This window comes from Salvelinus namaycush, chromosome 25, assembly GCF_016432855.1.
Source record: "Salvelinus namaycush isolate Seneca chromosome 25, SaNama_1.0, whole genome shotgun sequence".
Taxonomy (NCBI): domain Eukaryota; kingdom Metazoa; phylum Chordata; class Actinopteri; order Salmoniformes; family Salmonidae; genus Salvelinus; species Salvelinus namaycush.
Genome location: NC_052331.1, coordinates 3,859,896 through 3,882,561, shown reverse-complemented (window position 1 = coordinate 3,882,561; position 22,666 = coordinate 3,859,896). Strand labels below are relative to the sequence as shown.

At 42.6% G+C, this 22,666-nt stretch overlaps 1 protein-coding gene across 2 annotated transcripts in view; it reads left to right on the top strand.

The window, feature by feature from the left end:
* LOC120020137 (far upstream element-binding protein 3-like) overlaps nucleotides 1-18,527 on the top strand; it is a 66,746-nt gene extending 48,219 nt beyond the window's left edge. Inside the window, exons 14-18 of one of the 2 annotated variants that reach the window (XM_038963608.1) lie at nucleotides 2,317-2,387; nucleotides 2,480-2,565; nucleotides 6,880-6,948; nucleotides 7,362-7,483; nucleotides 16,854-18,527. In XM_038963608.1, coding sequence (XP_038819536.1) covers nucleotides 2,317-2,387; nucleotides 2,480-2,565; nucleotides 6,880-6,948; nucleotides 7,362-7,483; nucleotides 16,854-16,862 — 357 coding nt within the window. In that variant the 3' untranslated portion in view covers nucleotides 16,863-18,527. The remainder of the gene's footprint in view (nucleotides 1-2,316; nucleotides 2,388-2,479; nucleotides 2,566-6,879; nucleotides 6,949-7,361; nucleotides 7,484-16,853) is intronic. The other variant, XM_038963609.1, reaches the window with a different exon arrangement.
* Nucleotides 18,528-22,666: the final 4,139 nt, after the last annotated feature.

Here is a 22,666-nt window from a genome sequence, read left to right as displayed (position 1 = left end):
AATTACTTGCTTTCATATCTTGTCCTGAAAATATATTTTCACGAATATTTCTTTATGCAATTAATTCTTTACATTTGTGTCATGCCTATTTGTCAGCGTTGGCACTCGTGTTTCTAGCAAATAATTTGAGTCACATGCAGGTAAAACGTGTTCTATATAGTATCAGAAAGAGCATATTTTGCAGATTCTATGACACTTACCTTTGTCAAATAACTCAATATTCAAGAGGTGCAGCTCTATTTCCAAACGTCACTTTTGAATAACAGCACTGTCCGTGCGTTCAGCACTCGCGCGACAGTGTTTCTCAGACCACTAAGCACGGACTAGTAACATAATCTGATTTAAAATATACATTTTTTTATTTCCACAATGTTTCTTTAGACCTGCCAAAACTAAATTATAACGGATTTCTTTGATGGATTTAACTCTTGAACTAGTGGTTTTTGTTTTTTAACAAACTAATGAAAATGCTATTTATTTTTTTAAATGTTTTTATTCTGTTACCTAAGACCTTCATAAACACAACCAAATTATTGTTTTTCTGATAGCATACAGTGCATTCGTGAAGTATTCAGACCCCCTGACATTTAGTTACAGCCTTATTCTAAAATGGATTAAATCGTTTTCCCCCCTCATCAATCTACCTACAGTACCCCATTATGACAAAGAAAAAAGATTTTTAGAAATGTTCTGAACTGAAGTATCACATTTACATAAGTATTCAGACCCTTAACTCAGTACTCTGTTGAAGCACCTTTAGCAGTGATTACAGCCTCGAGTCTTCTTGTGTATGATGCTACAAGCTAGGCACACCTGTATTTGGGGAGTTTCTCCCATTCTCCTCTGCAGATCATCTCAAGCTCTGTCAGGTTGGATGGGGAGCATCGCTGCACAGGTATTTTCAGGTCTCTCCAGAGATATTCGATCGGGTTTAAGTCCGGGCTCTAGCTGGGCCACTCAAGGACATTGAGAGACTTGTCCCGAAGCCACTCACTCCTGCATTGTCTTGGCTGTGTGCTTAGGATCGTTGTCCTGTTGGAAGGTGAACCTTCACCCCAGTCTTAGGTCCTGAGCTTCATCAAGGATGTCTCTGTACTTTGCTCCGTTCATCTTTCCCTCGATCCTGACTAGTCACCCAGTCCCTGCCGCTGAAAAACATCCCCACAGCATGATGCTGCCACCACCATGCTTCACCATAGGGATGGTGCCAGGTTTCCTCTAGACGTGACGCTTGGCATTCATGCCAAAGAGATCAATCTTGGTTTCATCAGACCAAAGATTCTTGTTTGTCATGGTTTGAGAGTCCTTTAGGTGCCTTTTGGCAAACTCCAAGCGGGCTGTCATTTGCATTTTACTGAGGAGTGGCTTCCGTCTGGTCACTCTACCATAAAGGCCTGATTGGTGGAGTGCTGCAGAGATGGTTGTCATTCTGGAAGTTTCTCCCATCTCCGCAGAGGAACTCTGGAGCTCTGTTAGAGTGACCATCGGGTTCTTGGTCACCTCCCTGACCATGGCCCTTCTCCCCCGATTGCTCAGTTTGGCCGGGCGGCCAGCTCTAGGAAGAGTCTTGGTGCTTCCAAACTTCTTCCATTTTAAGAATGATGGTGAGTGTGTTCTTGGCCACTGTGTTCTTGGGACCTCAATGCTGCAGATTTTTGGACAATTCCTTCAACTTTGTGGTTTGGTTTTTTTCTCTGACACGCATTGTCAACTGTGGGACCTTATCAATTTAATTTACCACAGGTGGATTCCAATCAAGTTATAAAAAAATCTCAAGGATGAACAATGGAAACAGGATGCACCTGAGCTCAATTTCGGGTCTCATAGCAAAGGGTCTGAATACTTATGTAAAGAAGGAAAGAAAAACTGTTTTCGCTTTGTCATTATGGGGTATCGTGTGTAGATTGAGTATTTCATTATATGTTTTTTATCCATTCTAGAATAAGGCTGTAACATAACAAAATGTGGGAAAAGTCAAGGGGTCTGAATACTTTCCGAATGCACTGTATACGTGTATGTTTATTAGACTGTTAGAATGGGGGGATCCATCGATGCCAGGCGTATGCTAATGACAACGCCCGCTAACATTCTCTAGCAGATACTTATAGACTTGACAGGCCTGGCGATTCTAGTGATAAGTCAGAAGACTGTCTCGATTAGTCAACAGGGCTACCTAGGCAAATTGTTGAACTTTTCTAAATGTTTTAATTATTAACTGTTAGTCGACGAAATAAATACTGCCATGATTTCAACGTATTCAACCTGGTGTTATTTACTCTGGTTAACAGTGTTGAATGTATGTTTTTTTTTTTTCAGGGTTCAGGAATAGTGAGCAACAATAATTTTGGGTTTAGCCCTTTCACTCAAGGCCCTGCAACTCATCAAAAGTAAGTCACACTTTCTGTTCGCCCCTGTCGGTTGTTACTATATGCATTTTCTTTGTGTTGCTGTAGCTCTTTCTGCTTTCTGTCTTGATAAGTTGTGGCAGTGGAGCCCAGACCTTCATGACAGGAGGATGGGGGACTACTTATCAAACATGGCAGCCTCAAGGCCAGCAGGACCCCAGTAAGTCACCTTTTGCTCTACAGCTCGTCATAAGCGCACAGCCTGTAAACATTTGGCAACCCTTGTATTTTGCGATTAACATCAACTCTGCTAGCCTGATAGAACCAGCCTGATCTCTGCATTAAAAATATATATATATACATTTAACCTTTTTTTAACTAGGCAAGTCAGTTAAGATCAAATTCTTATTTACAATGACGGCCTACACAGGCCAAACTCAGACGACGCTGGGCCAATTGTGCGCCGCCCTATGGGACTCCCAATCACGGCCGGTTGTGATAGTCTGGATTCGAACCAGGTTGTCTGTAGTGACGCCTCAAGCTGAGATGCAGTGCCTTAGACCGCTGCGCCACTTGGGAGCCCAAGTGGCATTCACCATTGAAACCAAAGGTGAACGCAGCGATCAGGCTGGCTCCACCAGGCTAAACTCTACAGCAATACCTTGATATCGATATTTCCTCAGCTTAAACATAGTTTTGAAAGGATTTTGCACAGAATATATATGAAATAGACATATAAAGATGGACTCTGCAAAATGTGGCTAATTTCAGTGTCTTACAAATATCTCTCAAATGTAAGAAGTTAAGACTCAAAGATGCTTACAAGCAGATAAGTCAGAGTTTGAATTGTCCAGGGTATTTCATCATCTCAGGGCAATGCTCAGTAATCAGTGAAGTAGAGGTTGCTGTGCTTGGGTCAGTTTTGCATTTACCCCTTAATGGTTAATGTTAGGACTGGGGGAGGGGAAGCTAATCATAAATCTGTCCCTTGGGGGGGACTTCACTCCGGAGCCTAATAGAGCCTGAATAGGACAGGAGAGATGCGTTCATGTTTCTGACCCAGCAGTAGATGTGGTTGGCTAGTGTTAAACACCATCACAAACCACCACAAACACCATCCAGGCATAAGACTTCAACGTGTTTAGGTGGGAATGAACTAGGGCTGCACGATTTTGACAAACTAATATTTCACGAAAGATTGATGTTATGACTTGCAATTACGTACCTCTACTTAACTACTGCAGTCAGTAACCTACCACCCTTACTACTACTACTACAAAGGTTTTTAAACCCCCATGACAACTTTCTTCACAACCATAGTTCAAGACAAGCAAGCACACCTTTTCTTAAGGAAATATTATTTTCTAGTTCGATGTTTGAAATAGAGTGGACACTTGGAATATGGTGTTTTGCAATGCAATGAATCAAAAAGCAGAGGAGTTTCATTCAGAACATGTCGTTGCACAAACATTCAGATCCACACCACCACTGGTACCAGTCTGTATTAGATAGCTAACGTTTGTGAGCTAGCCAAATTTCTTGCCAGCAGCATACCACCCTGCATCCAACTGCTGGCTGGCCGCTGAAGCTTGCTCGTTCATCCCCCCTTCCTCTCCCCTGTAACTATACCCCAGGTCGTTGCTGTGAACAGGAATGTATTCTCAGTCAATTTATCTGGTAAAATAATTGAATACCACATTTATTTAGCTCAGTCGATTTAGCATTAAAAAAAAGTACCTCAACTAACAAGCTTTTTTCAGAGAGTAAGATTCACAAAGTTATAATAGAAAACATGTAGATGCATATTAAGAAGCAATTGGAAAGCTGCGTAGTTTTCACAAGTCTGTTTGCAATACTATGCATTAATATAAGAACTGCATGCGGACAGTGTGAATATAACTTTGGACAGTCAGAAACTGTACTACCTGCTTGAGTTGCAGGGGCCGATCTTGGTGTGTGTTCAAAGCTGGTGCAGGAGGACAGTGTCGTCAAATCAAATTGTATTTGTCACATGAGCCGAATACAACAGGTGTAGCCCTTCCCGTGAAATGCTTAATTACAAGCCCTTTAACCAACAATGCCGTTCAAGAAAGAGTTAAGAAAATATTTACTAAATTAACTAAAGTAAAAAAATTATAAAAGGTAACTCAATAAAATAACAGTAACGAGGCTATATACACGGGGTACCGGTACCGAGTCAATGTGCGGGGGTACAGGTTAGTCGAGGTAATTTGTACATGTAGGTATGGATAAAGTGACTGCATAGAGAATAGACGGCTTGTAGCAGCAGTGTAAAAACAAATGGGGAGTGTCAATTTAAATAGTCCGGGTGGCCATTTGATTAATTGTTCAGCAGTCTTATGGCTTGGGGTAGAAGCTGTTAAGGAGCCTTTTGGTCCTAGACTTGGCACTCCCATACCGTTTGCCATGCGGTAGCAGAGAAAACAATCTATAGTTTGGGTGACTGGAGTCTGACAATTTTATGGGCTTTCCTCTGACACTGCCTATTATATAGGTCCTGGATGGCAGGAAGCTTGGCCCCAGTGATGTACTGGGCCATACTCACTATCCTCTGGTGCGCCTTACGGTTAGATGCCGAGCAGTTGCCATACCAGGCAGTGATGCAACCAGTCAGAATGCTCTCGGTGGTGCAGCTGTAGAACTTTTTGAGGATCTGGGGACCCATGCCAAATAATTTCATTCTCCTGAGGGTGGAAATGTGTTGTCGGTGCCCTCTTCACGACTGTCTTGTTGTGTTTGGACCATGATAGTTCGTTGGTGATGTGGACACCAAGGAACTTGAAACTCTCGACCCGCTCCACTACAGCCCCGTTGATGTTATGGGGGCCTGTTTGGCCTGCCTTTTTCTGTAGTCCACGATCAGCTCCTTTGTCTTGCTCACATTGTGGGAGAGGTGGTTGCCCTGTCACCACACGGCCAGGTCTCTGACCTCCTCCCTATAGGCTGTCTCATCGTTGTCGGTGATCAGGCCTACCGCTGTTGTGTCATCAACTTAATGATGGTGTTGCAGTCTTGGGTGAACAGGGAGTATAGGATGGGACTAAGTTGTTGCCTATCTTTACCACCTGGGGGCGGCACATCAGGGTCCTTAGCTTAGTGATGAGCTTTGTGTGAACTATGGTGTTGAAACGCTGAGCTGTAGTCAATGAACAGCATTCTCACATAGGTGTTCCTTTTGTTCAGGTGGGAAAGGGCAGTGTGGAGTGCGATTGCGTCGTCTGTGGATCTGTTGGGTCGGTGTGCGAATTGGAGTGGGTCTAGGGTTTCCGGGAGGATGATGTTGATGTTGATGTGAGCCATGACCAGCCTTTCAAAGCAGTTCATGGCTAACGACGTGAGCGCTACGGGGTGGTAATCATTTAGGCAGGTTACCTTCGCTTCATTGGGCACAGGGACTATGGTGGTCTGCTTGAAACGTAGGTATTATACTTAGTCAGGGAGAGGTTGAAAATGTCAGTGAAGACACATGCCAGTTTGTCCGCACATGCTTTCAGTACACGTCCTGGTAATCCGTCTAGCCCTGCGACTTTGTGAATGTTGACCTGTTTAAAGGTCTGCTCACGTCGGCTGCCAAGAGCGTGATCACACAGTCATCCGGAACAGCTGGTGCTCTCATGCATGCTTCAGTGTTGCTTGCCTCGAAGCGAGCATAAAAGGCATTTAGCTTGTCTGGTAGGCTCGCCTCACTGGGCAGCTTGCCTCACTGGGCAGCTCGTGGCTGGGTTTCCCTTTTGTAATACGTGTTAGTTTTCCATCCCTGCTACATCTGACCAGCGATAGTTCTTAATCCTGTATTGACGCTTTGCCTGTTTGACCACAGCTACAAAATCATAAATACCTATTTCTACTATTTATCTTCTTAAAATCTGATTTTAAACCTAACCATGGTGCTAACCTTATGCCTAACCTTAAATCAAGACCAAAAAGCAATGTTTGTTTTCATTAATCTTTACAATATAGCTAATTTTGACTTTGTAGCTGTGGTAACTCGTGGAAACCGGAGGACAGTGAGAGACCACTCGAGCATCCGAAAAATCATAAGTAACAACGAGTAGGCTATAGAAACAGATGTTGCACGCGGCTGAGGGGTGTTTCAAAATATCACACACAGCCTCTTGCGATATGGACATTGCACGTGTCAATATTGCAATTTCGATGTGAATTGGATGAATCATGCAGCCCTAGAATGAACCAGGTCTAGTAGGTTAGCGTTCATCCACTCCTCTTTTGCTTGTTGATTTGAAGGGGGTAGTCTATTATGGCTTGAACCAATTTCGTTGGCTAAACAGAAATGTTCTACAAATAACACAACAAATTTTTCCGGGAAATTGTCAGAAGGGCTTCTGAGGAAAATTAAAACATAAGTTGACTACTGTTCACCAAATCAAGTGACTTCTGACAGGTTTGGGCCAAATGCTATATAGCAAGAACATATCCCCACATGTTACAGCCCGTCTTAAATACACTGGTATTTGTCATGTGTTTAATACAATGTTGTATTATTTGGGTACAGGTCACAATGGACCCCAAGCAGGCCAGATGGACTACTCTAAAGCATGGGAGCAGTATTATAAAAAGCTAGGCAAGTGCCCGTGAGACCGTACGAACCCCGTCTTACCCATATGACTTTTCCAACAAATGCAATAGTCAAGAGTTTTGTTTTTCAGTAACTTTACTTTATTGTGACAATTTAGTGCAACTGCATCAAAGCTTGAGGTTCAGCATTTAGCGCAAGTATATCCCCAGGAGTAGACATTACAGATAATGCAATGGTTATGATTCTCCATGTCCACCTTAATGGCCCTTCCTGTGTTTGCAGGCCAAAATACCCATGCTCAGATTATTGTCCATGACTACAGCAAAGCGTGGGAGGATTAATATAAGAAATTCATTTTTGTCAGTTGTCTTTAGACATAGTCAAGGTTACAAGTAGGATTGTGATAGCGTTATTTGATGCTGTTTTCTCACAATGTCTTTACGCTTGTGCCCTGAAAGGTCAGACATCTCAGCAGCAGAGCTCGCTCCCAGAATACAGCGCGGCTGTGGCAGAGTATTACAGGCAGCAGGGAGCATACCTTTGGCCGGGTGCACAGGCAACCCAGGGCCCAGGTCTTCAGGTAATGTACAACACAGCCAAACGTATACTCACCATGGCTTTAAACCGCTCTCTAAGCAGTGGTCTTTTCCTCTAGACAGCTCTGTCTGCCTCTAAACAACTTTGTCTCTAAACATGACCTAAACAGCCTTTTCTCTAAACGGCATTGTAAACTCAGCAAAAAAAAAGAAACGTCCTCTCACTGTCAACTGCGTTTATTTTCAGCAAACTTAACGTGTGTAAATATTTGTATGAACATAACAAGATTCAACAACTGAGACATAAACTGAACAAGTTCCACAGACATGTGACTAACAGAAATTGAATAATGTGTCCCTGAACAAAGTGGGGGGGTCAAAAGTAACAGTCAGTATCTGGTGTGGCCACCAGCTGCATTAAGTACTGCAGTGCATCTCCTCATGGACTGCACCAGGTTTGCCAGTTCTTGCTGTGAGATGTTACCCCACTCTTCCACCAAGGCACCTGCAAGTTCCTGGACATTTCTGGGGGGAATGGCCCTAGCCCTCAACCTCCGATCCAACTGGTCCCAGACGTGCTCAATGGGTTTGAGATCCGGGCTCTTCGCTGGCCATGGCAGAACACTGACATTCCTGTCTTTGCAGGAAATCACGCACAGAATGAGCAGTATGGCTGGTGGCATTGTCATGCTGGAGGGTCATGTCAGGATGAGCCTGCAGGAAGGGTTACACATGAGGGAGGAGGATGTCTTCCCTGTAACGCACAGCGTTGAGATCGCCTGCAATGACAACAAGCTCAGTCCGATGATGCCCCTCCACCTCCAAATCGATCCCGCTCCAGAGTACAGGCCTCGGTGTAACGCTCATTCCATCGACGATAAACGCGACTCCGACCATCACCCTTGGTGAGACAAAACCGCGACTCGTCAGTGAAGAGCACTTTTTGCCAGTCCTGTCTGGTCCAGCGACGGTGGGTTTGTACCCATAGGCAACGCTGTTGCCGGTGATGTCTGGTGAGGACCTGCCTTACAACAGGCCTACAAGCCCTCAGTCCAGCCTCTCTCAGCCAATTGCGAATATTCTGAGCACTGATGGAGTTGTGCGTTCCTGGTGTAACATGGGCAGTTGTTGCCATCCTGTACCTGTCCCACAGGTGTGATGTTTGGATGTACCGGTCCTGTGCAGGTATTGTTACACGTGGTCTGCCACTGTGAGGACAATCAGCTGTCCGTCCTGTCTCCCTGTAGCGCTGTCTTAGGCGTCTCACAGTACGGACATTGCAATTTATTGCCCTGGCCACATCTGCAGTCCTCACGCCTCCTTGCAGCATGCCTAAGGCACATTCACACAGATGAGCAGGGACCCTGGGCATCTTTCTTTTGCTGTTTTTCAGGGTCAGTAGAAAGGCCTCTTTAGTGTCCTAAGTTTTCATAACTGTGACCTTAATTGCCTACCGTCTGTAAGCTGTTAGTGTCTTAATGACCGTTCCACAGGTGCATGTTCATTAATTGTTTATGGTTCATTGAACAAGCATGGGAAAAAGTGTTTAAACCCTTTACAATGAAGATCTGTGAAGTGATTTGAACTTTTACGAATTATCTTTGAAAGACGGGGTTCTTTTTTGCTGAGTTTATGTGCCTCTCTCAAGAGCTCTATTTCTGTCTCTAAACCGCTCTGTCTTTGTCTCTAAACAGCTCGGTCTCTCGCTTCTCTAAACAGATTTTCTGCTTTTAAACAGCTATGCTTCTAAACCGCTCTGTCTCTGCCTCAGTTTTTAAATAGCTCTGTTTCTACCCCTAAACAGTGCACTGCCTCTCAACACAGCACTGTCTCTGCCTCTCAACACAGCACTGTCTCTGCCTCTCAACACAGCACTGTCTCTGCCTCTCAACACAGCACTGTCTCTGCCTCTCAACACAGCACTGTCTCTGCCTCTCAACACAGCACTGCCTTTTAAATGTACTGTGCCTTCAGAAAGTATTCAAACTCCTGGACTGATTACACATTTTGTTGTGTTACAGCCTGAATTCAAAATGGAATAAATTGACTACACACAATACCTCATAATGACAGTGAAAACCTGTTTTTAGACATTTTAGCAAATGTATTGAAAAGGAAATATCTAATTTACATAACCCTGAATGTAGAAGCACCTTTAGCGGTGATTACAGCTTTGAGTCGTCTTTGGTATGTCTCTATCAGCTTTCCACATCTGGATTTGGGGATTTTCTCCCATTCTTTCTTGCAGATTTTCTCAAACTCTTAAGTTAGATGGGGAGTGGCGGTGAACAGTTTCAATGGGATTCAAGTCTGGGCTTTGGCTGGGCCACTCAAGGACTTTCACATTATTGTTCTGAAGCCATTGCAGCGCTGCTTTGGCTATATGCTTGGGGTCATTGTCCTTTTGGAACGTACATCTTCGCCCCAGTCTAAGATCGTTTGCATTCTGAAGCTGGTTCTCATCAAGGATTTCCCTGTATTTGGCTCCATTCATTGTTCCCTCTATCCTTACCAGTCTTCAAGTCCCTGCCGTTGAAAAGCATCCCCACAGAATGATGCTGCCAGCACTATGCTTCATGGTAGCGATAGTGTTAAGAGGGTGATGGGCTGTGCCTGGTTTTCTCCAGACCTAGTGCTTTGCATTCAGGACAAAGAGTTACGTTTTTGTCTCATCAGACCACAGACCACGTGCCTTTTTGCCAACTCCAGACGTGCCTTTTTCTCAGGAGTGGCATCCATCTGGCCACTCTCCCATAAAGCTCAGATTAGTGAAGTGCTCTAGAGACTGTTGTCCTTCTTGCAAGTTCTCCCATCTCATACAATGAACTCTGTTGTTCTGTCAGTGCTGTCGTGACTTGACTTTCATTAATCTGATGATTTATTTAATCCACTAACTACATTTAATTGTTACCCGATTTAATTAAAAAATAATAATAATGTTTTTATTTTATTAATCATGTAAGTATTAGGAATTTGGGGCACCACGGAATAAGTTGTTTAACGAGTTACCATCTCCTGAATTCAACTCTAGAACATATATGTTATAAATCGAGTCACTTATTAATCATTACCTCATGTAAGTCTCATTCTGAACTGTCGTAACCTTCTTGGATCTGCAAGAACCCCAGCTTTACTGATCATTACGTACCATACAAATTGGTTTAATTATTTATCTATTAGCTAACTAAATAATAAGACCGAATAAACACTTACATGAGACAAAGTGGACTGACAAGATATGATGGCTTGTTACAACATAACGTTAGATGGAGAGGGGGAAGAGAGAGAGCGACAAAGGGATACATTCTAGGACTGTCCTCACATTAATCATATACCTTGCACACGAACCGCCGCCCGTTCGGAATAAGACGTAATTAATGTTTTTACGTGTTGAATGCCGTTTGCTGTTTCTCTGTCGGAGCGAGCCCTCCTTCAGAAGAGTGTTGATTTGGTGGGCTTTTCTTGTACCTTGTACCTGCTCTGATTGTCCACCAGAGGGCACAATGTCTTTCTTAGTTGTCTGTTGCTTCAATGGGCTGTTTCCTAAGAACAGCTACTCAGCCGTGCCCGTGATTGTCTGAGAGGGGAGTTTCCTTCTCCTCTTCCTTGGGTAGACGGTCCTCCTGACAGAGCTGGTGTAACTGAGTCAGGTTTGTAGGCCTCCTTGCTCGCACACGCTTTTTCAGTTCTGCCCACAAATTTTCTGTGTGATTGAGGTTGGGGCTTTGTGATGGCCACTCCAATACCTTGACTTCATTGTCCTTAAGCCATTTTGCCACAATTTTGGAAGTATGCTTGAGGTCATTATCCATTTGGAAGACTCATTTGCGACCAAGCTTTAACGTCCTGACTGATGTCTTGAGATGTTGCTTCAATATGTCCACATAATTTTCCATCTATTTTGTGAAGTGCACCAGTCCCTCCTGCAGCAAAGCACCCCCACAACATGATGCTGCCACCCCGTGCTTCACGGTTGGGATGGTGTTCTTCGGCTTGCAAGCCTCTCCCTTTTTCCTCCAAACGTAACGATGGTCATTATGGCCAAACAGTTCTATTTTTGTTTCATCAGACCATAGGACATTTCTCCAAAAAGTACGATCTTTGTCCCCATGTGCAGTTGCAAAGCGTAGTCTGGCTTTATTATGGAGGTTTTAGAGCAGTGGCTTCTTCCTTGCTGAGCGGCCTTTCAGGTTATGTCGATATAGGACTCGTTTTCCTGTGGATATAGATACTTTTGTACCGGTTTCCTCCAGCATTTTCACAAGGTCCTTTGCTGCTGTTCTGGGATTGATTTGCACTTTTCCCACCAAAGTACGTTAATCTCTAGGAGACAGAACGCGTCTCCTTCCTGAGCGGTATGACTGCTGTGTGGTCCCATGGTGTTTACTTGCGTACTATTGTTTGTACAGATGAACATGGCACCTTCAGGCGTTTGGAAATTGTTCCCATGGATGAACCAGACTTGTGGAGGTCTACAATTTTTTTTCTGAGGTCTTGGCTGAATTCTTTAGATTTTTCCCATGATGTCAAGCAAAGAGGCACTGAGTTTGAAGGTAGGCCTTGAAGTACATCGAGGTACACCTCCAATTGACTCAAATGATGTCAATCAGAAGCTTCTAAAGCCGTGACATAATTTTCTGGAATTTTCCAAGCTGTTTAAAGGCACAGTCAACTTAGTGTATGTAAACTACTGACCAACTGGAATTGTGATACAGTGAATTATAAGTGAAATAATCTGTCTGTAAACAATTGTTGGGAAAATTACTTGTGTCATGCACAAAGTAGATGTCCTAACTGCCTAAACTAGTTTGTTAACAAGAAATTTGTTAAGTGGTTGAAAAATTTGTTTTAATGACTCCAACCTAAGTGTATGTAAACTTCTGACTTCAACTGTACATAAATAACAAAATACTGCATAGTTTCCTAAGAACTACGAAGCGACCATCTCTGTTGGTGCCATCGTTGATACTAGAGAACCAGAGAGTCCTCTGCTGCAAAAAATGTAAGACCAGGTGTAAGGTGTCAAGAAGCCCCCCCCCCCCTTCTGTGGGTGAGAGAGGGCCTGGTTAGTTGTCCACCATTGCCAAACTGATCTGACCCATTGTGATCCTCACGTGTAGTCATGACAGCGATCATTTGGTTCTTGGTCACCTCCCTGACCAAGGTCCTCCTTGTCCAGTTGCTCAGTTTGGTCGGAGACCAGTTCAAGACAGAGTTTGGGGAATTCCATATTTTTTCCTTTTCCCAATTATAGAGACCACTGTGCTCTTGGAAACTTCCAACAATCTAGATATAGTTTTATACCCTTCCCCAGATACAATGTAAATAGTCCAGGTGGCCGAGCCATACCAGGTGGTGATGCAACCTGTCAGGATACTCTCGATAGTGCAGCTGTAGAACTTTTTGAGGATCTGGGGACCCATGACAAATCTTTTCAGTCTTCTAAGGGGGAAAATGTGTTGCTGTGTCCTCTTCACAACTGTCTTGGTGTGTTTGGACCATGATAGTTTGTTGGTGATGTGGACACCAAGGAACTTGCAACTCTCGACCCGCTCCACTTCAGTCCCGTCAATGTTTTTTTTTTAATGTAACTAGGCAAGTCAGTTAAGAACAAATTCTTATTTACATAGATGGCCAAACCCGGACAACGCTGGGCCAATTGTGCGCTGCCCCATGGGACTCCCAATCACGGCCGGATGTGATACAGCCTGGATTCGAACCAGAGACTGTCGTGAAGCCTCTTGCACTGAGATGCAGTGCCTTAGACCGCTGCACCACTCGGGAGCCCTGTTAATGGGGGCCTGTTCAGCCCTCCTTTTCATGTAGTCCACGATCAGCTCCTTTGTCTTGCTCACATTGAGAGAGAGGTTGTTGTCCTGGCACCACACTGCCAGGTCTCTCTCATCATTGTCGGTGATCAGGCCTACCACTTATGTCGTCAGCAAACTTAATGATGGTGTTGGAATTGTGCTTGGCCACGCAGTCATGGGTGCACAGGGAGTACAGGAGGGGAATAAGCACGCACCCCTGAGGGGCCCCAGTGTTGAGGATCAATGTGGCAGATGTGTTGTTGCCTAATATTACCACCTGGGGGCGGCCCGTCAGGAAGTCCAAGATCAAGTTGCAGAGGGAGATGTTTAGTCCCTGGGTCCTTAGCTTAGAGATGAGCTTTGTGGGCTCTATGGTGTTGAACGCTGAGTTGTAGTCAATAAACAGCATTCTCACACGTAGCATCCGAGTCATCTGACCACTTCCGTATTGAGCGAGTCACTGGTACTTCCTGCTTTAGTTTTTGCTTGTAAGCAGGAATCAGGAGGATAGAATTATGGACTGACAAGTTTCAGAAGAAAGTTCTTTGTTTCTGGCCATTTTGAGCCTGTAATCGAACCCACAAATGCTGATGCTTCAGATACTCAAGTAGTATAAAGGAGGACAGTTTTATTGCTTCTTTAATCAGGACAACAGTGTTCAGCTGTGCATACATAATTGCAAAAGGGTTTTATACTGATCAATTAGCCTTTTAAAATGATCAACTTGGATTAGCTAACACAACGTGCCATTGGAACACAGGAGTGATGGTTGCTGATAATGGGCCTCTATGCCTATGTAGATAATCCATAAAAAATGGGCAGTTTCCAGCTACAATAGTCATTTACAACATTAACAATGTCTACACTGTGTTTCTGATCAATTTGCTGTTATTTTAATTAGAGGTCGACCAATTATGATTTTCAACGACGATACCGGTTATTGGAGGACCAAAAAAAGCCGATACTGATTAATCGGTCGATTTTTATTTATATATATATATATATATATATATATATATATATATATATATATATATATATATATATATATATATATATATATTTGTAATAATGCCAATTACAACAATACTGAATGAACACTTATTTTAACTTAATATAATACATAAATAAAATCAATTAGTCTCAAATAAATAATGAAACACGGTCAATTTGGTTTAAATAATGCAAAAACACAGTGTTGGAGAATAAAGTAAAAGTGCAATATGTGCCATGTAAAAAGGCTAACGTTCCTTGCTCAGAACATGAGAACATATGAAAGCTGGTGGTTCCTTTTAACATGAGTCTTTAATATTCCCAGTAAAAGGGCACAAGGCGGGACCCAGATGCAGACACAGGAGGCAGATGGTTTGAGTCTTTGATATTTATTATATCTAAAAGGGGTAGGTAAGAGAGTGGTCATGGACAGGCAAAAGGTCAAAACCAGTTCAGAGTCCAGGAGGTACAGCGTGGCAGACAGGTTCGAGGTCAGGGCAGGCAGAATGGTCAGGCAGGTGGGTACAGAGTCCAGAAACAGGCAAGGGTCAAAACCGGGAGGACTAGCAAAAAGAGAATAGAAGCAGGAGTACAGGAAAACACACTGGTTGACTTGAAAGACATACAAGACGAACTGGCACAGAGAGACAGGAAACACAGGGATAAAATACACCAGAGAAAATAAGCGACACCTGGAGGGGGTGGAGACAAACACAAGGACAGGTGAAACAGATCAGGGTGTGACACCCAGTTAAGAAGTTTTAGGTTGTATTTATTATAGGACTATTTCTCTCTATACCATTTGTATTTCATATACCTTTGACTATTGGATGTCCTTATAGGCACTTTAGTATTGCCAGCCTAATCTCGGGAGTTGATAGGCTTGAAATCATAAACAGCGCTGTGCTTCAAGCATTGCTAAGAGCTGCTGGCAAATGCAGTAAAGTGCTGTTTGAATGAATGCTTATGAGCCTGCTGCTGCCTACCACTGCTCAGTCAGACTGCTATATCAAATCATAGACTTGATTATAATAAACACACAAAAATACGAGCCTTTGGTCATTATTATGGTCAAATAAACTATAATTTCAAAAAAACAAAACGTTTATTCTTTCAGTGAAATACGGAACCGTTACGTATTTTCTCTAACGGGTGGCAACCCTAAGTCTAAATATTGCTGTTACAATGTACAACCTTCAATTTTATGTCATAATAATGTAAAATTCTGGCAAATTAATTACGGTCTTTGTAAGGAAGAAATGGTCTTCACACAGTTCGCAACGAGCCAGGCGGCCCAAACTGCTGTATATACCCTGACTCTGCTTGCACTGAACGCAAGAGAAGTGACACAATTTCCCTATTTAATTATTGCCTGCTAACATTAATTTATTTTAACTACATATGCAGGTTTAAAAATATATACTTGTGTATTGATTTTAAGAAAGGTATTGATGTTTATGGTTAGGTACATTTGTGCAACGATTGTGCTTTTTTCGCAAATGCGCTTTTGTTAAATCATCCCCCGTTTGGCGGAGTTGACGTAGGCTGTGATTCGATGATAAATTAACAGGCACCGCATTGATTATTTGCATCGCAGAACAAGCTAGTTAACCTAGTAATATCATCATGTGTAGTTAACTAGTGATTATGTGAAGGTTGATTGTTTTTTTTATAAGATAAGTTTAATGCTAGCTAGCAACTTACCGTGGCTCCTTGCAGCCGCAAGGTCCTTTTGATGCTGCACTCGCGTAATAGGTGGTCAGCCTGCCACACAGTCTCCTCCTGGATCGCAATGTAATCGGCATCCAAAAAAGCCGATTACCGATTGTTACGAAAACTTGAAATCGGCCCTAATTAATCGGCCATGCCGATTTAATCGGTCGACCTCTAATTTTAATGGACAAAAAAATGTGCTTTTCTTCCAAAACAAGGACCTTTCTAAGTGACCCCAAACTTTTGAACGGCAGTGTAGGTTTTCTTTCTTGTTTATGGCTTTGTTCAGTTCGTTAAGTGCCAGCTTGTTATTTCTCTTATCCTGGTGGAATACAGCAGTCACGATAAGAGCTGAAAACTCCCTCGGGAGGTATAAGGGTCGGCATTTGACCATCAGGTATTCCAAGACCGATAAACAATTCCACCGCACTGGAGTTAGCACACCACTTGGAGTTGATGTGGAGGCAAACCCCTCCCCGCCTCGATTTCCCCGACTCCACTGTCCTGTCCACCCTGTGAATGGAGAATCCAGTGAGTTGGATAGCCATGGGGGTATCTTGTCCGAGAACCATGTTTTAGAAAAGCAAAGAAAATTGCAGTCATCCATCTTATTGTTGAGTGACTACATTCGCCAGTAGAATGGAGGGAAAGAGGTGGCCGGTTTTCCTTTTTTGCCTTAATCTCGCCAGGACCCCCCCCCCCCCCCCCCTTGCCTCTGTAATGCCAGCGTTTCCTCTTTGGTCGCCTGAAAATTGGGTCGGAGTACTTTCTGAAGGCACTGTATATGTTAAAGCCAAGTCTTGAAAATTTTACAGGCATGCGTGTATTGGTGTGTGCTGTTGCATGAATGAGTGCATGGTAAACTACATAACGTTTTCCTCTTTGTAATATCTTTCAGGAGCATTAGAGTGGACGCCCATCTTATGAAGATTTTGGAATCATTGAGATGATGAAAACAGAACTATTAACAGTACTATTGAGGTTTCTAAAGTATATTTTCAACACTTTGCGGCTTACCTTTCCTTTTTGTAATGCACTAGCTATAGAATAACAAAAAATTATTAACGAAAATCTATTTCTTTTCTTTTTCTTTTCTTTTCTTTTTTTACCTAAAAACTGATATTTTACTGGGCAATTTGGAATACCCTCTGGTCTTGAGAATATAACTTTCTTTTTTTTTGATCAAACTTGAACTTAAAATGTATCGGTGTGGCTTTGAACAAAATGCAGTATAATCTATTTTGTCCAGTTTTAGCAATAAAATGGTATTGGCTTAGCAGTCTTGAGTATTGAGTATAATGACAGTTTTGTTTTTGTGAACTATGTTTTTAAGCATGTGTTTGTGCTTGTGATGATTTGTGTTTTTACGTAGAATTTTTTTGTTGTTGAGAGATTGAAATGTAATGTATTATTGTTGGGAAAAAAGGTTTTCTTTTGTACTAAATTCCTGGTATGGTGTCTAATTTCTTATTTAATCCTGTTATTCTTCTGTGTTGTTTTCTGTTCAGGGAGGTGCAATATCTCATTTCGGTTTGCAGACAAATATGTTGACAAATGAGTTCTTATTCCTACATTAGAAATCTTAGGTTTAAGCCTAAGTGTAATAAATGCTTGTCAAAATGATCTGTTGGAGAGTGGGGTTATTATTATGAGTCTGATTTAATCTTGTTATGTATGTATCCTTATCTACATGGGTATTTAAGTATATTTGTTGAATAAGGATTGTTTGTGTAGTTTTCAAATGGATGCTCTCCCAATTTTCTGTATTCACTGCTCAAATATGGTAAATATGTTTCCAAATTTGATGTTGCATCTCTCACCAAGTGCAAATATAAACCCAGTATACGCTCTGTGCTCAAGACTGCTAAGCCTTTCTTTCATTCTACCTGTTAAAAATATTTGTTTTTGTATGGCAAATGTGTGTACCCCCTAGCTTCCACAATATCCCAACCAGAACACTCTGTTACTCGCTAACATGATTGTTTTTGTGTGAGCAAGAATGTATGCTATGATTTGATACATGATTACTGTCTCAACTATATTTTCTAATGACAAGGCATACTGTATCCTCAGATTTTTTAGAAAATTTTCTCATATGCACAGCTAACGATGTATTTAAAAGTAGAGTCATTTTTTTTGTTTCTGGGGCAGTTGATACCATTTGGGCTATTGTAAAGCACATTCCTGTTCTGAAATGTTTGCTGCCTTTTCAATGGCAAATTAGCTTAACTGCAGAGTTACCCAGAGAGCCATATCACTGGACTAACAAATTCATTGTTCTGTAGCATACAGTGTGATTTAGATACCTTAAGTGTAAAGTTTTATATGCCATAAACATGAATAGAGGCAATATATATTCTCACTAGTTTATTTCTATGCTTTCTTTACTCTTTGACTCAAAATAATTTGCCACAATTGCTTTTGTGGTGAAAATATAGAATCTTTATTTTTGTACTGTTAAAAAGTTAACTGCACCGGTATGAAGTATAATGATTTGTCAATCTCCCTACCAGTTTTCTTTGTTGCTGTGTACCCTGCTTCAATTAAATCTAACTCCAAGATTGAGTATGAATTTACCTCTTCTTTCAGAAGCATTATTTTAATCTGATCCTATAAAAAAAATTTCAAGATATGAAATTACATGATGTGGACAGCAAATGTAAAGACTAGTTTTCTGCCAGAAAAAAAGCATATGTGTTTACAAGTCTGTCATTCTTAATTTAATCCATTAGCGAAATGCAATCCCTCATTTGCTCACTCATGCATTAAAACACATTAGCAAAAAAAAGTTGTAGAACTCTGTCGAATTGCGGCCTTGCCCCCAGATGGTCATGTGTTTTGAAAGAGAATGGTGTATCCCAAATGCCAGCCTATTCCCTACATAGTGCACTACTTTTGACCATAGGGCTCTGGTCCAAAGTAGTGCACTCAGGGCCGACCCTGGGCTTAAGGGACATAAGCCGACGCTTAGGGCCCCCCCCCCAAAAAAAACAGTGACTTCAGAAAGTATTCACACCCCTTGACTTATTCCACATTTTGTTGTGTTACAGCCTGAATTCAAAATTGATTCAATAGATTCTCACCCATCTACACACAATACCCCATAATGACTAAGTGAAAACATGGTTTTGTTGCTTATTTATTTGGAAATGAAATGCAGAAATATCTAATTTACATAAGTATTCACACCCCTGAGTCAGTACACGTTTGGCAGCAATTACAGCTGTGAATCTTTCTGGGTAAGTCTCTTAAGAACTTTCCACACCTGGATTGTGCAACATTTGTCCTTTAAGAAGAAAAAAAAATGTATTCTTCAAGCTCTGTCAAATTGATTGTTGATCATTGCTAGACAACCATTTTCAGGCCTTGCCATAGATGTTCAAGTAGATTTAAGTCAAAACTGTAACATTCACTGTCTTGGTAAACAACTCCAGTGTAGATTTGGCCTTCTGTTTTAGCTTATTGTTTAATTTCACCTTCATTTAACTAGGTAGGCCAGTTGAGAACAAGTTCTCATTTACAACTGCGACCTGGCCAAGATGAAGCACAGCAGTTCGATTAAAAACAACAATTGGCCACATCGGATAAACGAACGTACAGTCAATAACACAATATAAAAATCTATGTACAGTGTGCAAATGTAGTAAGATTAGGGAGGTAAGGTAATAAATAGGCCATAGTGGCGAAATAATTACAATTTAGCATTAACACGAGTGATAGATGTGCAGATGATGATGTGCAAGTCGAGATACTGGGTTACGAAAGAGTAGTTAGGTACTTGTGTGGGCTATTTACAGATGGGCTGTGTACAGGTGCAGTGATCGGTAACCTGCTCTGACAGCTGATGCTTAAAGTTAGTGAGGGAGATGTAAGTGTCCAGCTTCAGTGATTTTTGCAATTCGTTCCAGTCATTGGCAGCAGAGACCAGTGAAATATACCTGCTGGAGTGCGTGCTACTGGTGGGTGTTGCTATGGTGACCAGTGATCTGAGATAAGGCGGGGCTTTACCTAGCAAAGACTTATAGATGACCTGGAGCCAGTTGGTTTGGTGACGAATATGAAGCGAGGGCCAGCCAACGAGAGCATATAGGTCGCAGTGGTGGGAAGTATATGGGGCTTTGGTGACAAAACGGATGGCACTGTGATAGACTGCATCCAATTTGTTGAGTAGAGTGTTGGAGGCTATTTTGTAAATGACATTGCCGAAGTCAAGGATCAGTTGGATAGTCAGTTTTACGAGGGTATGTTTGGCAGCATGAGTGAAGGAGGCTTTGTTGCGAAATAGGAAGCAGATTCTAGATTTAATTTTGGATTGGAGATGCTTAATGTGAGTCTGGAAGGAGAGTTTACAGTCTAACCAGACACCTAGGTATTTGTAGTTGTGCACATATTCTAAGTCAGAACCGTCCAGGGTAGTGATGCTAGTCGGGCGGGCGGTTGCGGGCAGCAATCGCTTGAAGAGCATGCATTTAGTTTTACTAGCATTTAAGAGCAGTTGGAGGCCACGGAAGAAGTGTTGTATGGCATTGAAACTCGTTTGGAGGTTTGTTAACACAGTGTCCAGAGAAGGGCCAGATGTATACGGAATGGTGTCGTCTGCGTAGAGGTGTATCAGAGAATCACCAGCAGCAAGAGCGACATCATTGATATATGCAGAGAAAAGAGTCGCCCGAGAATTGAACCCTGTGACACCCCCATAGAAACTGCCAGAGGCCCGGACAACAGGCCCTCCGATTTGACACACTGAACTCTATCTGAGAAGTAGTTGGTGAACCAGGCGAGGCAGTCATTTGAGAAACCAAGGCTATTGAGTCTGCCAATAAGAATGCGGTGATTGACAGAGTCGAAAGCCTTGGCCAGGTCAATGAAGACGGCTGCACAGTACTGTCTTTTATCGATGGTGGTTATATCATTTAGCACCTTGAGTGTGGCTGAGGTGCACCCATGACCAGCTCGGAAACCAGATTGCATAGCGGAGAAGATACGGTGGGATTGGAAATGGTCGGTGATCTGTTAACTTGGCTTTCGAAGACTTTAGAAAGGCAGGATGGATATAGGTCTGTAACAGTTTGGGTCTAGAGTGTCTCCCCCTTTGAATAGAGGGATGACCGCGGCAGCTTTCCAATCTTTAGGGATCTCCGATGATACAAAAGAGAGGTTGAACAGGCTAGTAATAGGGGTTGCGATCATTTTAGAAAGAGATGTTCCAGATTGTCTAGCTGTTATTGTCCTGCTGAAAGGTTCATTTGTCTCCCAGTGCCTGGTGGAAAGTAGACTGAGCCAGGATGCCTTTTTAGGAAGGACTCATGTGTCTTTGTAGTGAGTGGGTGTATTACTCTGTGTGTAATAAACACTATTACACACAGAGTGAGTCCATGCAACGAAGGGGTTGAATACTTGCTGACTCACGACATTTCAGCATAAAATTGTTCATTAATTTCAAAAGGTGTTCGATGGGGTGGAGGTCAGGGCTTTGTGCAGGCCAGGCAAGTTCTTCCACAACGATCTAGACAAACCATTTCTGTATGGACCGCGCTTCGTGCAAGTGGGCATTGTCACGCTGAAACAGGAGAGGGCATTCCTCAAACGGAAGCACAGAATCGTCTAGAATGTCATTGTACGCTGTAGCATTAAGATTTCCCTTCACTGGAACTAAGGTGCCTAGCCTGAACCATGAAAAACAGCCCCAGACCATTATTCCACCTCCACCAAACTTTACAGTTGGCACTATGCATCTGGGCAGGTAGCATTCTCCTGGCGTACGCCAAACCCAGATATATCACTTCAGAGCAATGGCGGCGAGCTTTACACCACTCCAGCAGACGCTTGGCATTGCGCATGGTGATCTTATGCTTGTGTGCGGCTGCTTGGCCGTGTGCACCCATTTCATGTAGCTCCCGATGAACAGTTTTTGTGCTGACGTTGCTTCCAGAGGCAGTTTGGAAGTCGGTAGTGAGTGTTGCAGCTGAGGACAGACTATTTTTTACGAGCTTCAGCACTCAGCGGTCCCGTTCTGTGAGCTTGTGTGGCCTGCTACTTTGCGGCTGAGCCGTTGTTGCTCCTAGACGTTTCCACTTCACAACAGCACTTACAGTTGACCGGGGCAGCTCTCGCAGGGCAGAAATTTGATTAACTGACTTGTTGGAAAGGTGGCATCCTATCCAATTTGAAAGTCACTGAGCACTTCAGTAATGCTTTTCTACTGCCAATGTGTGTCTATGAACATTGCATGGCTGGGTGCTCGATTTTATACACCTGTCAGCAACGGGTGTGGCTCGTGGCAGCCGAATCCACTAATTTGAAGTGGTGTCCATCTACCTATGTATATACAGTGCATTCGGAAAGAATTCAGACCCCTTGACTTTTTCCACAATACTCCATAATGACAAAGCAAAAACAGGTTTTTAGAAATACACTATTCACGTAAGTATTCAAACCCTTTGCTCTGAGACTGAAAATTGAGCTCAAGTGCATCTTGTTTCCATTGATCATCCTTGAGATGTTTCTACAACTTGATTGGAGTCCACCTGTGGTAAGTTCAATTGATTGGACATGATTTGGAAATGCACACACCTATCTATATAAGGTACCACAGTGGCCAGACGGAAGCCACTCCTCAGGAAAAGGCACATGACAGCCCATTTGGAGTGTGCCAATACGCACATAAGGGACTCAGACCATGAGAAACAAGATGCTCTGGTCTGATGAAAC